At 45.1% G+C, this 15,311-nt stretch overlaps 1 protein-coding gene and 1 long non-coding RNA gene across 2 annotated transcripts in view; one reads left to right on the top strand and one right to left on the bottom strand.

Moving 5' to 3' along the window:
• Positions 1-204: 204 nt before the first annotated feature.
• Positions 205-5,349, bottom strand: LOC141941826 (uncharacterized). The gene is made up of 3 exons (XR_012628433.1): positions 5,205-5,349; positions 2,033-2,236; positions 205-651 (listed from the first exon to the last, which is right to left on the bottom strand). It is a non-coding gene; the product is annotated as an uncharacterized LOC141941826 (long non-coding RNA).
• Positions 5,350-6,842: 1,493 nt separating this feature from the next.
• Positions 6,843-15,311, top strand: part of WDR27 (WD repeat domain 27) — a 71,567-nt gene continuing 63,098 nt past the window's right edge. Inside the window, exons 1-5 of the mRNA XM_074864613.1 lie at positions 6,843-7,025; positions 7,902-8,043; positions 10,353-10,477; positions 10,936-11,049; positions 13,065-13,116. Of these exons, the coding sequence (XP_074720714.1) occupies positions 6,843-7,025; positions 7,902-8,043; positions 10,353-10,477; positions 10,936-11,049; positions 13,065-13,116 (616 nt within the window). The remainder of the gene's footprint in view (positions 7,026-7,901; positions 8,044-10,352; positions 10,478-10,935; positions 11,050-13,064; positions 13,117-15,311) is intronic.

Raw genomic sequence — 15,311 nt, 5'->3', positions numbered from 1 at the left:
CCTGTATCCTCCCATTATGTAGTTGTAGGCAACGATAAGGTCTCAGCTGTCTCTTCTCCAGGCTGAAGAGGCCTGGTTCTCTCAGCCTGCCTGTACAACATCTTCTGCAGCCCCCTGACCATCGTGGTTATGTCACTATCCTTCTTGTACCAACAACCCCCAAACTGGACGCAGTACTGCAGATGTGTGTCAGTCTCGGACCAGCCAGGATTGGGGCGACGCACAGAATAATGGCAAACTCATGCCAGTTTGTTGAAGGGGGGGCATTGCCAAGAGCAAATGCGGCTGCACTGTGTGCCAGCTCCCAATTTATTACCACCTGTTTACATAGGTTCATTTTCACTTCTACATCCTACTGACCTTCAAGTTTTGCCTGTTTATTGCTTACATGCTCACCACACTCTGCAGGTGGTGCTTTTTACTGCTGTTTTTCACACAACACAGTGTTACATAATGTTGCCTCAGTTATCCACAATCATTCTTCTATCCTCAAGGTCAGTTTACATTTTGCTAACCACCACATCTTAATTCCCACATCTCCCCCTTCTTTGTTTAGTACCTTCGTTTCCAGGGCAATCATTGCACTCAGTTGTGGTTCGGCCTTCCACACTGTGGACAGGAGGCGTCATATGCGTCGCAGGATGGCAAATCCTGTAAAACATCTCAGGCCTGCTAAAACCCACATCTGTAGGTTCACACCCGCAGACCAATGCCTAGGGTTGAGCCATGATAAACTTTCGCCTAACTCTCTCATGATGTCATCATGCATTAATTTCTGAACCTCAATTAATTCATGCTGTAATGAATTACGTAGTTTGGTAACTTGTGGTTGCAGATTGCTTGTTTACTTGAGACAATTCAGAGTCACCCTCTTAAGGGTGAGTAAAATTGTCTGGCAGCTATAATTCTGTTCTGCTGATCGAGGATGCCAATTAAACTCAGACATCAGAGTGAAAAGAGTAGGCTGATTTCACTACCAATAATTAAAGTACTACAAAAATAAGCAGTAAGAAAAACACAGAATAGTACACTTACTTATTACTATATATAATTAAACAAGGCAAATGCACCTAATCATTACTATACAATGGGGTGCTAATATCCAGATCCGCAGTTGCTGGGGAGCCCCGGTTGCAGTGAGGATTTGGAGTACCTTTCCCTGCAAATGGGAAGTCCTACGCAATGCGTCCATCCGTAGGTGAGTCATCCAAAGTCACAGCAAGCGGGTCCAGCCTTATATACCAAGAACAGCAAGCCAAAATAACTTGCACTTTTCTTTGATCAGAAACATCTGATTTCATCCTCCTGTTGGATTCCACCCAAAGCCTTGCCAGGGCTTGAGGGGGAAAACCAAGGGAGTCTCTAACAAGGTCAAACACTTGGGTTCTTAATCTTTAACACTGCTAAACAAAGAAATTTGGATACATTCTCACAGCATTTCATCCTTATTACTAATTACATTTTGTCTAAGCTACATCTTTCACTAATGACTAGTAAGCCTATATATTTCATTAATGATCCAATACTAATAATGCTAATGGTAATACAGATTTTACTAATTAACAAATACTAATAATGGATAATGTTTAGTTATAAGGTTCATCTAGAGGTCAACTTGTTTCAGGGCTGTTATTCAGGCCTTAGCACTACAAATTCAGATCCACATCTCAAAGGAAAAATTACTGCAAGCTTATGGCTAGATACATTTGCTCTAGAGAGACAACTAAAATAGTGAGGATCTGCAATGATGATCTTATATTAGCCAGTACTATTGCTTATTCGTGCCTCTTTTCCAGCCAACAAAATATATGGATGAGTTGCACAGTCAGTCTGAAATACAGGTGTGTTGTGGCTGCAGCGGCACACAGGCACCCCCTCCTCCTGTGGACATACACACAGGGGGGCATCCGCATACAATGCTATACTGGCAACACTCAAACAATATGACTGATTCTCTGTGTCTCAAGGAGGAAGCCAAGCTCCTCCAGTCCACTGTGTGTCATTATTGGCTACTGGTACATCAGGATCCCACCACTGCCACCATGTCTTCTGCTTTCTGTTGTAGTTGTTTTAGACTTCTCCAAGTAATAGTTGCAGTCACCGAGTTCCTAGGGGAACGTAGCCTGCGCGTCGATTCCTGTATCATCAGTTGAGGGGTCTGTGGCATTGGGTTGGTGCGTTGCTCCCTCCAGCTCATGATATGGCTTGACTTTCCTTGCTGGTATCCACCGAGGACCTGTGGGTGATAAAACACAAGCATACCCCTGCCCCCATATCAGCAGATCTACAGGTCCTCTCCAGGTCAGGTCTCCTTTGGGATCCTTATACAAGACCTGTGGTTTAATTATAGAGTCTGTTGTGGTGCTAAAATGACATTCTGCTGCTGTCAAGGCAAAACGATTTCTGTTTAAAAAATTGAGAATATAAAGCCATTGCCAGCTGATTATGTGGTGTGTCCAGAGAATTCCCCCTTCTTTTTTTTAAAATCAAGGCTTTTAGTGTAGTATGTGCACATTTGACTATTGCCTGTCCTGTGGGGTTATGAGGAATACCTGTCTTATGCCGAATTCCCCATTGCTGCAAAAACAGTTGTAAGTCTGCCACCTTCCATCTCTAAAATCCACTGTCATTCTCCAGGATCCATCACTTTTCGTGACAGGCCATATCGGATTGGTCCAAGCTGTGGTGGTTGGCTTTAAAACTCCTACATCTAACAAATCTTTAATTGTCTGCAATATCTCTTCATGTTCTCCTGGAATTCTGTATTGTTTCATTGTGACTTAGTTGCAGCTGGAATCTGCATGGAAGGCATTTTTACTCTACTGACTGTAACAGGTCTGGTACTAATATAGGGTTTAACTCCAAACTGATACTGACCATCAGAAATATTTAAAGTTAGTCCTTTTAGAATGTCTGTACCTATTATATATTCAGGAACGGGGACAGTCATGACTGAATACAGTTGTCTTGGGAGGTTTCCTATTTTAATTTCTGTTTGTTTGTACATCTTCAATTTGTTTTCCTCCCAAACCTGTGATAATTACAGGTTGTACTTCAAGTTTCCTGGGGTTCCCATATATTAAGGAAGCCTCCGCTCCAGTGTCAACCAGGGCATCCACAGTTTGTGGGGACTATAATATTGATTCACCTCCTTTGCCTCCTGCAAAGGGTACAAGTCAGAAAATGGTGCCCAATCCTCTTTCACCCCTGGAACCGGTGATCCATTCATGGGGGCCCTCTGTGAGCAGATGAAGGGTCCTGTTGAAGTTCGAGAAGGGGCGCTCTAGGGTGAGTTGTCCCTGGATCCTTAGTTTTAGAACTCTGCACTCTCTTGCTAGGTTTATTCAGCCCTCTCTGTGTATATATATTCACCACAGCTCGTCAGTTGGACCACCATCAATTTTTTTCATGAGACATGCCGTCTTTTAACAAAGCCGTAAACATTTCCTTACGAGAAATCCTGTTTTCTCTGCCTTTAGGGCTGTCTCGAGTGTCTCGATTCCCTGCACTCCCTTGGGGGCCCCACTCTCCAAGGTCACCCAACTGCTGTCTTTTTTCTATCACATTACAAAGGGGATTTTCTGTCTTATTAATCAAAAGAGTCATGACTACATTTTTATATGCTGGTGGGGCAGCCTTAATCAGTTAATTTCTCATGGTGACAGACAAAGGATGCGGCATCATAATGTCAGCATCTTCTATAAAAACTGCCACTTTCATCCCTTTTTTCAGTATTACAAAAAAAGGTGTATTCCATGGGCTATTAGAGGGTTCAATGTGTCCTACTTCTAGCTGTTCTTTAGTACAAGGCAAATGTATGATCTGCGGATCAAGCCCTGTCAATGCTTGACATCGCTCTCGTCCTTTCTTTACCAGGGTAGCACGCTGATCCACAAGAGGTATATCCTTCATGGGGTCCAGTAATGGCTCTAACAGGTCTTTTTGTGGACTGTACTTGAGAAAGCCAGCCTTTAGCTGTGCATTCAGCTGGGGCGCTGAGGCTGTGTCCCAGCTCCGGCAGAGCCCCCAGTTGGACATCTTGGTGCCGGAGCCGCCTCTGGTGTTCGGGGGAGGCGGGGAGGCCAGGCGCACGCCGGAGGCGCAGTGCTGGGCTCGGCCGCAGGTGGTCGCCCCACGGGGGGGGTGGGGCACGGAGGGGGCGCAGGGACAAAGCGCCAACTCCGCGCTGGCAGGTGGGGGGGCGCAAATGCTGATTTTCCAGATGGAATACTGTGCCGGCGTTAATACCATCTTTATAAGTGCCAGCCAATCCCATGGAATCAATTGATACCCTTGAGCGATCGCCTCCAATATACCTGTTGCAAATGAGCTTCGAAGCCCGTTCTCATTAATGCTTTTATGTAGTTCTTTAAAAACCTGCTATGGCAGGGACTCATGCTACGGCTGCTGGTTGGATCTTAAAATTACCTGAAATGCCACAGGGTCCCCATTATTTAGTGTCTCCCTAAAACATGTTTCTAACCCAGACCCTTTTCCCTGAGTCTCTACCAGGAATGCCTCTGGTGGGGGAGGTGGAAAATCTGGAGGTACAGATTGTAATTTCTCATCTTTAACCTTTTCATCCCTGCTTGCTTCTGCCGGGGGGGAGTAGGAGTTAGTTCTTTCTCCTGTCAGGACGAGGTACCAACAGGTTCTGGGATGTCTCCTATCAGTGGTTGTAAAGCCATGTAAATCAATCGCCATGTAAGCAAGACAGAGGTCGGCAATGTACTCCCCAGGTCTTCATTAGTTTTAAACTCCTGTCCGACCTTCCACTATAACGCTAATTCAAAAGTTCCACTGACCAGGAACCACGTACAATACTTAAAGGTATAGCGCAGCAGCTCATGAAGTTGATCATCTGTTACTGAATAGCATTCAATAGCTGCTTTAAAACTTGTATATAGAGTTTTTGTTTCTTAGAAAACCCCAACCCCATGATTTAAGAGAAAAAGAGAAAAAAGAGAGAGAAAAAAAAAACCCTTATGATTTAACCAAAAGAGAAGAGGGTTATGCTAGCAGCTTCCCACAGTCAGGCGCCACCACCTGGCACCCATCGGATAACTTAAGAGAAAGAAACGAGCAGCTTCCCACAGTCGGGTACTGCCGTCTAGTATTCACCAGATACTTAAAGAAAAAACCCGTTCTGCTCTTTCATATGCCGGCACCTTTTCCAAAGCTGGGTGCTGCTGTCTGGTACTTACCAGCTAAATGAATATTGAAGTCCGGACGCCACTTTCCTACTTCGCATACAAGCATGCCACTGTCTTCTTCAATTTTCCGTATGGCTCACACGGGGCACCACTTGTTGGTCTCGGACCAGCCGGGATCGGTGCGACGCCCAGAATAATGACAGATGTGGTCTTGCAAGTACCAAACAGAGAGGAAAGATCACTCCTGGGACCTGCTGGCTACTCTCTATTACTAATACAGCCCAGGATGCAGTTGGCTGCCTCTGCTGCAAGGGCGCAGTGGTGGCTCATATTCAGTTTGTCCAGCAAGATCTCTGGATCCTCTTCTATGGAGCTGCTTCCCAGAGAGCCATCCTCTAGCCTGTCCTTGCATGGGGTGACTCTGTGCCAGATGCAGGACTCTGCACTTACTCTTGCTAGACTCCACGAGATTCTCATCAGCTTGTTTCTCCTGCTTGACGAATCCCTGACAGCCCTGCCTGCCACTGTGGTGACTGCCCCCGCCCCCTCCCCATTTGGCATCATCCATAAACTTGGTGAGAGCAAGAGGTTTGTTTTTCTTCTCAGTGATGCTGCTCCACATGCTGTCATGGACTGGTTCATGCTGTGCCCACTGCATCATAGAATCACAGAATGGTTTGGGTTGGAAAGCACCTTTAACAATCATCTAGTTCCAACCCCCCTGCCATGGGCAGGGACACCTTCCACTAGACCAGGCTGCTCAAAGCCCCGTCCAGCCTGGCCTTGAACACTTCCAGGGAGGGGGCAGCCACAGCTTCTCTGGGCAACTTGTTCCATGCCTCACTTTACCCTCACAGTAAAGAATTTCTTCCTTATATCTAATCTAAATCAACCCACTTTCAGTCTAACACCATTGCCCTTTGTCCTGTCACTACATGCCTTGGTAAAAACGCTCTCTCCATCTTTCTTATAAGCCACCTTTATGTATTCAGAAGCTGCTATAAGGTGTCCCTGGAGCCTTCTCTTCTCTTCTCCAGGCTGAACAACCCCAACTCTCTCAGCTGTTCCCTGTTGGAGAGGTGGCCCAGCCCGCTGATCATCCTCGTGGCCTCCTCTGGATCCACTCCAACAGGTCCACATCTGTCTTGTGCTGGTGTCCCCAGAGCTGGACGCAGTGCTCCAGAGGGGGTCACACGCGAGCGGAGCTGAGGGGGCGAATCGACCTGCTGGCCGCGCTGCTTTCTGTGCAGCCCCGGGTACGGCTGCCGGGAGCGAACGCCCCTTGGCGGCGCCGCCATATTTTGGCGGGATGGAAGACGGGCGCAAGCGGCTGCTTCGATGGCTGCGGCCTGCGCCGCACTGGGCGTCCCCAGTGCGCGCGGCGGAGCGGTTGGGCTCGCGCTCAGCCGTTGGGCAGGAGGGCGGCCGGGCCGCGCGGCGCTCGGAGGGAGTCGGTGGCACGCTGTGACGGGCCGGCCGTTGGGCTCCGAGGCCGGGCTGTGGGGCCGGGTAGCGCGGGGGCCGCGCTGTCTCGTCCTGGGGGCGCGGAGCCGGGCGGGCCCCCCCGGCTCCCCGCGTGAGGGTGCGGCCGCGGCAGGCTGCGTGGTCCCGGGCCCCCGCGCTGCCGCGCGGTGAGGGCGCAGCCGGCCCCCTGTGGTGCTCCGCTGCGGGGCCGTTTTCAGCCGCAGGATGGGAAGTGGCGGAGACCGTCGTTCTGCTGGAGGAGGCTGCAGTGCTGACGTAGTCTGCGAAAAACACTTGTTTAAATCCAAAGTGTCAGAGTCCCTTGTGCAGCTGGCGTGGAGTCACCCTCGCTGTGCTTTCCCTTTGGATCGCAATGAGCTATGCATCTGGAATACAGAGACTGCTCAGGTAAAACCAGAATACCTCACTTCATAGGCTGCTCCTTCAGAAGGAGACTTAAAAGGAGGATAGAAACAAAATATTTGAGGGTAGTGTAGGAGTGTCAATTTCACTTTAATGCTGGGAAGGTACTAGCATTTGTTATGAGCGTCGTTATGGTGATGAGAATAATATAAACCGTTGTGGTGGGTTGACTCTGTCTGGCAGCTAAAGCACCACCCAGTCCTCCCGCTCACCCAGCGGGGTGGGGGCGAGAATCGGATGGGCAAAAGTGAGAAGTCACAGATCGAGATAAAGGTAGTTTAACAAGTGAAGGGAAGAGGGAAAAAGAAGTGATACAAAGGCAGTCACTCACCACCTGCTACAAGCAGACCAATCCCCATACAGGCTTTCAGCAACGGCCACCTTAGAAGACAACCCCCCCGGCCCCCACCTTCTTCATCCAGTACCCCAGCTTTATTGCTGATCACAACATCGTATGGTAGGGAATATCCCTTTGCCAGTTCGGGTCAGCTGTTCTGGCTGTGTCCCCTCCCAGCTTCTCGTGCACTCCCAGCCTAATTGCTGGGGATGGGAGGGCTGAGACAGTGTTGGGAAAAAGAGAGTCTTGATGCTCTGCAAGCAGTGTTTGGCAGCTACGTTGGCATGTTATTGACCGTGTTTTCCTCACAAAATTCAAAGCACTGAACCATGCAAGCTGCTGTGAAGAAAGTTAACTCCATCCCAGACAAACCCAGTTCAGTTACATTGTAGTTAAGTGCTTTTGAAACAATGAAGAAAATTTACTGTTTTGTTAATTGTGTACACATTATCCATTTGCGATTTTGTGTTCATAATCTTAGTTTGAAGTGACTCATTTAACTCTTCTTTATCTACGTTTTTCAGCCATTATGTTTGTCAGGACATCATTACTCAATTTCTGCGGTGTCATTTGGACATAAACCCAGTCCACTTCTTGTCTGCTCTGCTTCTCGTGAACGTGTGATAGTGTGGAATCTTGATGAATGCACACAGAAGGTGCAAGAAGGTAGAGTATTACTTGTATAATATACACATATTTCGTATATATATATAAAGGAAGCGATGCAAAGGCACTTGCTCACCACCTCCTACAAGCAGACCAATGCCCAGCCAGTCTCTGAGCAACGGCCACCTTAGAAGACAACCCCCAAACACCTCCTTTTCTCCGCTATTACTTCTATAAAAATATTATTTGGCAGTAGCGTGCCTTAGCTGCTCAGGCTCAGCAGCCCTAACAGTGACAAACAGTGCTTTCTTTCTCTGTTGCTCTTCAGCAACGCCAGACTGGATCAGGCCGGCAGTCCCGCCGCTCTGGCCATCGTCCCTTCCCAGCAGACGCCGCGTTCGCGACCGCCGCGCTCCCGGCCGGCTGCAGCCGCCGCGGCGGGCGCTGCGCTGGGCCGGGGCAGCCGAGGCGGCGGCGGGTGGCGGCGGGGCAGCCCCGGGAGCTGGCCAAGGTGCTGCGCGGGAACGGGCCGGTGCCCGCAACCGGCGGGTAACGCAGAGAACCGGTGCGAGGGCAGATGGGTTCAACCACCGTGGAACAAAACAGACAGGACAGATTTTAATCATAGCAGCACGGCACAACTAAACATGCAATGCCGAAATAAATCTACCATTTCTGGAATGCCTGCAGAACTAGTGTTTTACATCCTGCTTTGTCTGGTCCTGCCTCTCCTTCTGCCTCTGTCCGGAACACTGTTGTCATCTGTGTGTGGGAGCAATGCAAGTATCTGATATGGGAGGAGAGTGCATGAGTGAGAGAGAACAAAGAAAGCAGAAGTTCTAGTATCCTGACCACCATCTGGGTTTGGAGCCTCCACCCATGGAGTTAGATTCTAGGGAGCAGTGCTAACCCCCTCTTCAAGCTTAAATTATTTGGAAAGTAGAGGAATAGTGAAAGAGAAAGAAAGGGAGCAACACCCCCAGAGTCACAGCTCACTGTCCAAAATAAATTGTCACGGCATGATAATTGAGAGTTATTACAGTCCCCCTTTAGTGTCAATATTGAGAGTTGCATGGCATTGTCCAACACTATTAAAAGTTTCTCCTTGTTACCTGTAGTTAGAGATTTGCCTATGATTTAATGTGTGGGAGTTGTCCCTTGTATTCTACTCCACGCTGAATTTCGAAATCTACATATTATGAAAATTAATGTTGTAAAGAAAAGTGAACATTTTAAGTGCTTTTATAATAAATGTCATTATTACGTTTTAATCCATGGAAGTGTAACATAGAGAATCAAAGAATACTTCAGAGAGTGGGGATAAAATGGGACTATGAATTTGGAGGAAACAAAAATGGAAGTTAGAAATAGACAGTTATTAGCAGACAGACAAAGAGTATGTGTAATTTTAATATAAAGACATTTGAGGGCCTGATTTTTCTTTCTCTTTTTCTCTCTATCCACAGGCTCTTCAGCAGCTGTTGTGTAGTCTTTCTCTCCCTAAACTGTGCTCTGCACGGTCTAGGCATGTTTTCTCTGATCATATGCTTATCAACTGTATCAAGGTAGTTAAGGAGTTCTTTGTGTGATCCATCTCTCTATCCTGGTAGATTTTGACATGTTAATCAATTGTAGAAGCACTCCACAGTATCTAAGATAAAACCTAGAAAAGGACATGTATAGTTGTTGTGCCTGTATCCTAGTTAATTTGCTGCCTATGAAATCCTAAAATTCAATGAGATGTCCCAAATCTCCTCACATACTTAAAGGTATCATCATAAAATAGGGATCTGCATAAACCAGCCTGCTTGAACCAGTGAGATGATCACAATGAAGCTGTGAAGAGAGGGATGAAACATGAGCCTGTTCTCAAAGCTAGTCTTATCATCTTTGTCATGATATTTGATGGTATACTTCCTCCTTCAGCCCTTTCCCACAGAAGAATTAAAACCAAGAGAAGGAAAGTCCCCCTCGCTTGATGGCTGAGTGGTTGGGATGTACTCCTGGAAGAAGTATTTTTCAAACCCCTGTTTTTCTGGGCTTCAGACAGGATTTCTTGTGTCCAAAATGAGTGTGGCACTACTGGGTTCTTTGGGCACATCACCCTACTGTCCCTGGCAGTCTTTGATTTGATGGCACACTTAGTATCTCAGATCATGTCTAGGCAACAAGGCAGATGGAAGAATCCCACTGGTGCACAGTTCTGTGCTTTGCTTTCCAATAGCCTGGTATAATTAAACTGTGGGTTGTTCTGTACATCTTCCTGACAGAAACTGGGATAGCTCTGCGGTTAGATAACTGTATGCAAAGTTTCCCTGCACCAGAGTTTTATATTTCATTGAGTCTCATTAACAATAAAATTGCTGCAGGGTTAACACCTCGAGGAACTGTTGTAGGAACTCTTTTGGGCATGGTGCTTCATGTAAGATTTAGTCTGGATGATCAACAAGTGGCAGTGTGTGCTGGAAATCGGATCTACATATTAAGTGCAAAGGTGAGATACCATTCTTTGTAGCCATGGTGCTGGTATTTCTTTAACTTACTTTCAGATAAAATAATGCTACAGAAATATCAATATAATTAAGCAAAAGCATTAATTTTTCTTATATAGATGAAAATAAGTATGGACTAATGCTTGATAATACATCATATGCCAGATAGAAGACTAGATTTAAAAAGTTGAAATGAAACAATATCTCAATAACTTAGAAAAAGAAAATGTTCTGAGGGCATCTGAAAAATTATCATTCATTCCGAAGAAGCAAATGTAATGTGTAGGGATTTTGCCAGCAGGATGATGTATAGGGCTGCAGTTTCAATAAGAAAAATCTTGCTGAATTAATATTTTGAATCAAGATCTGACAATTTTTAGCAACAGTTATTAATTATTAAAACTTTTAACTGTCATTTTTAGTTTGAAAACTAATCTGTTTTTATTTTGACTTATCACAGACTGAAGCTATACTAACTGAATTGCATGGCCACCTGGCTCCAGTGACTGCTGCCGAGTTTTGCACATGGGAGAAAACTATGCTTATATCAGTGTCAGAAGACAGAACCTTTAAGGCAAGGAAATTGTAGAGCTGCACTTAAAACAATATAATTTAGTGAATATGTGAAATAGTCTTTTTTTTCCCTTTAAATATTCTCTGATGATTAAGTAAAAAACATCTTTGACTTTATAGAGATCAGAACATTGTTCTTAGAGTTGCTTGGGAAATTATTGTAAAAAATTAATTACTCTTTTTTAAAAGGGCACTGCAGGTTTTGTAAATTCAAAACTTTCTAGAGCGAAGTGTTAACTTCGGTTATTATTATCATCTAGAAAATGGAAATAAAATGTTTTGATCAGTTTGGCTGTAACTGAAATGTTTCAGGTATGCTGAACTGAATGAAAGTATTTCACTTGGAGTCTGCTGACACTGATTAGAATCTTCCCTTTCGGGAATATTGGTTTGGGTTATTGCATGCAATGGATGGGTTATTGCGTAGTGGTAGGATTTTTTACCAGACAACATTTTGTATGATGACACCATGGATTGCTGTTGCTGTACATGACGACAATTGAATACAACTTAGACAGTAAGGGGAAACAAAGAGCTTGAGTGAATCTACATGTATTTTCCAGGAGATACTGGGGTGGGTACCTTGATTAGATACAGTTTAGTCTGCTACTGATTGTCCTCTGTAGGATTCTAAGTGTAGCCCAACATTTGGTTCTACAAGATAAAGTAAAATTAAAGTTTGCAATATCAAAGGTTGGTTTGGTTTGTTTTGTTTTTCCCTAAATTTAATTTTTATGTAACTCTGTTCTGGAGAAAATGTGATTTTGATTTTTGTCCTGGTCTTGGACAAAAAAAATGCAAAAACTGCATTAGAATTTTGGGAGAGATTAATAATTCTGACTTTCTGATTAATTGTTTCTTATTGTTTGTGTTGATTTAAGAAATTAAATCAAGGTTAAAATTACTGAAGGAAAAGATCTATATGCTTCTTCATATTAATTTAATGAAGACTTGATAAATCATACAAAATCCTAATGAATAATTGGTTGGGTGGTTTTTGTTTTTTGTTTTTTTTTTTCCCCTTGATAAATGTTGGGACTAAAATGACAATCACATGAAAATATTTTGCAGGTGTCTCAAATAATTTAGTAAGTCTTCAAGTTTTATTTTCTCTGCCTGATTCTGTAGATCAGGGGTAATTCTCTGAGGGCAGCTGTGCTGGAGTCTGTGATAGTTGGCTCCTGTGATTGCAGGACTTGCAGCGTCCAAAACCTTATGCTCCCCTAGCCCTTTTGTTTGGCTAAAGAGGTAAACCAGATGAGAATCTCTTCAGAGAAATTTGTGAAACACAGTCTTAGGAAACAGCTTTTCAGAGGAATGATGTTTACATTCTCAGAGAAATGAAACATGAACAAAGAGAAAGGCGTGGGAGCTAAACAAAGGCTCACAGCCATGTTCAGAAAGCAAGGGCTGCCTGGCTGTGATTTTTTCAACCCCAGCTGTGATAGCTATCAAAAATGTAGTGGAAGTACCTGTGGAGAGTAGGGCTCATAGAAGTAACAACATGAGGGGAAAAAGTTGGTTTTATTTGGCTTTCATAATCAACTATTAAACATAGAATGCATCACTTAGAAACGGTCATGTTAATAATGCAGGTTGACTTACATGTGGGTCTATAGATCATAGTAAGTATAATTATTATTACTAATGATCTTTTATGCCAGAGCCCAATATGAAAACTGTGAAATTATGCAATCTCCCTGTGTGAAATCTAGAGCCAGTTCAAGTACATCTTTTCATTAATTTAGCTTAAGTCACTAGGAGATCAGCCAAAACAAAGATGATAATGGTTACTTCTAATTACTTTGTGTATCCATACCAGGTGAGTTTCACCTTTTTCACTATGGATACTTATCAATTAAACAAAGTCCTGCGTGGTTAGAAAAAAAGTCCTTAACATATTGCATCACTTTCAATGGCTGCTTTTCTCTCTTTTCACCACATGATGGCTGTTGAAGTTTGTGTTTTCCTTAAAGATCTAAGTAGATGCCTATCCTTACTCTTTTTTTCATAAAGGTGTGGGACTATTCTGCCAGACAATTAATATATCAGTCAGCAGTATTAACAAGTAAGTTTTTTTTTTTTTATATATACTTTTTCATAGCCTCTTCTAAACAAAATCATCTTTCTAAACAATAATATAAAGTTATTGTAGAAGTATTTAGTTGATTTAGTGAAAATAATTCTAGTAGACTAGGCAGTAGTAAATATATTATCCTTTAAAGCCAGTAGTGAATACATTTTGCTTTAAAGTGTACTTCTGGTGTGGTGGTTTAGTCCCTGCTGGGGTCCGAGACCACACGGCTGCTGCCCCTCCCTCACAAAGGGAGTGAAATACAAAGCCCCGGGGCTGAGATAAGGAAAGGTTTAATACAACAGTGCAACAGCAACAAAACAAACAATAACAATAACAGATAACAGTAATAACAATGAACAGAGCAAGAAATATACGGATACAGCAGTGAGGAGAGCGATCGCACAAAACACACGTTCACCGATTCTCCCGCGCTTGGGCGCCTCGGACGTGACATCAGCATGGTATTGAATAACCCAGCTAGAGCTTCCTCCCCACTGCTGGGGAAACTTAACCCTATCCTAGCTAAACCAGGACATCTGGGTAGATAGTTTTAGTGTACTTTCATAAACAGTTTTTTTTGTGTAGGCTGTTCATGTAACTCAGTATGCAAATGGAGCTCTCTTGTTCTGTAGGTGCAGTTCCACTGTCTGAGTACTATATGCTTGTTTTCTTTCATGTTTTGTATATGACATGAAAGGATACTTCTAGGTATACAATATGTAGATTTATTAGCAGTGACTGCAGCTTATGGCATATATTGACTTTAAAGGTAAAAGCTACTTTTGTGGAAAGACAAGAGCAAAAGGAGAGAAGAGGAGGAGGGCAAGCATTGTCTCCAGTGCAGGAGGGACCCCTCCTCCAATAGCACATTTCCTACAGGAACCATATAGTTTTCAGCAGGACCTGCTCACACTCCCCTTGGTCATTCCTGCTTGTGGTGCTGTTAGTGGTGATCGGAGCACACTTTGGGGGTACAAGCTGCATGGAGATTGGTTGTTAAGCTTCCAGGAGGAGATAGTCAGTGACCTACTGCATCACATAGACACACACAACTCTCTGGGACCAGATGGGATACACCCGAGGTGCTGAAGGAGATGTCTGGGGTGCTCGCCAAGCCGCTTTCCATCATTTACCAGCAGTCCTGGCTGACCGGGGAGGTCCCGACAGATTGGAAATTGGCCATCTATAAGAAGGGTTGAAAGGATGATCCGGGAAATTACAGGCCTGTCAGCTTGACTTCGGTGCGCGGGAAGCTGATGGAGCAGCTCATCCTGAGTGCCATCACACAACACATGCGGGACAGCCAGATGATCAAGCCCAGTCAGCGTGGGTTTATGAAAGGCAGGACATGCTTGACAAACCTCATCTCCTTCTATGACAGGGCGACCTGCTTATTGGATGAGGGAAAGGCTGTGGATGTTGTTTACCTTGACTTCAGTAAGGCCTTTGACACCGTTTCCCACAGCATTCTCCTGGCGAAACTGGCTGCTCGTGGCTTGGATGGGCACACGCTTGGCTGGGTAAAAAACTGGCTGGATGGCCGGGCCCAAAGAGTTGTGGTGAATGGAGTTAAATCCAGTTGGCGGCCGGTCACGAGTGGTGTCCCACAGGGCTCGATTCTGGGGCCACTCCTGTTTAACATCTTTATTGATGATCTAGACGAGGGGATCGAGTGCACCCTCAGTAAGTTTGCAGATGACACCAAGTTGGGTGGGAGTGTTGATCTACTCGAGGGTAGGGAGGCTCTGCAGAGAGATCTGGACAGGCTGGAGCGATGGGCTAAGGCCAACTGTAGGAGTTTCAATAAGGCCAAATGCCGGGTGCTGCACTTGGGCCACAACAACCCCCAGCAGCGCTACAGGCTTGGGGAGGAGTGGCTGGAGAGCTGTCAGTCAGAGAGGGACCTGGGGGTGTTGATTGACAGCCGGCTGAACATGAGCCAGCAGTGTGCCCAGGTGGCCAAGAAGGCCAATGATATCCTGGCTTGTATCAGAAATAGCGTGGCCAGCAGGGACAGGGAAGTGATCTTGCCCCTGTACTCGGCACTGGTGAGGCCGCACCTCAATTACTGTGTTCAGTTTTGGGCCCCTCACTACAAAAAGGACATTGAATTACTTGAGTGTGTCCAGAGAAGGGCAACGAAGCTGGTGAAGGGTCTGAAGCACATGTCGTACGAGGAGTGGCTG

Source organism: Strix uralensis, chromosome 3 (genome assembly GCF_047716275.1).
Source record: "Strix uralensis isolate ZFMK-TIS-50842 chromosome 3, bStrUra1, whole genome shotgun sequence".
NCBI classification, from domain to species: Eukaryota; Metazoa; Chordata; class Aves; order Strigiformes; family Strigidae; genus Strix; species Strix uralensis.
Note: the sequence above shows the minus strand (reverse complement) of the source record. Positions and strands in the feature narration are given on the sequence as shown.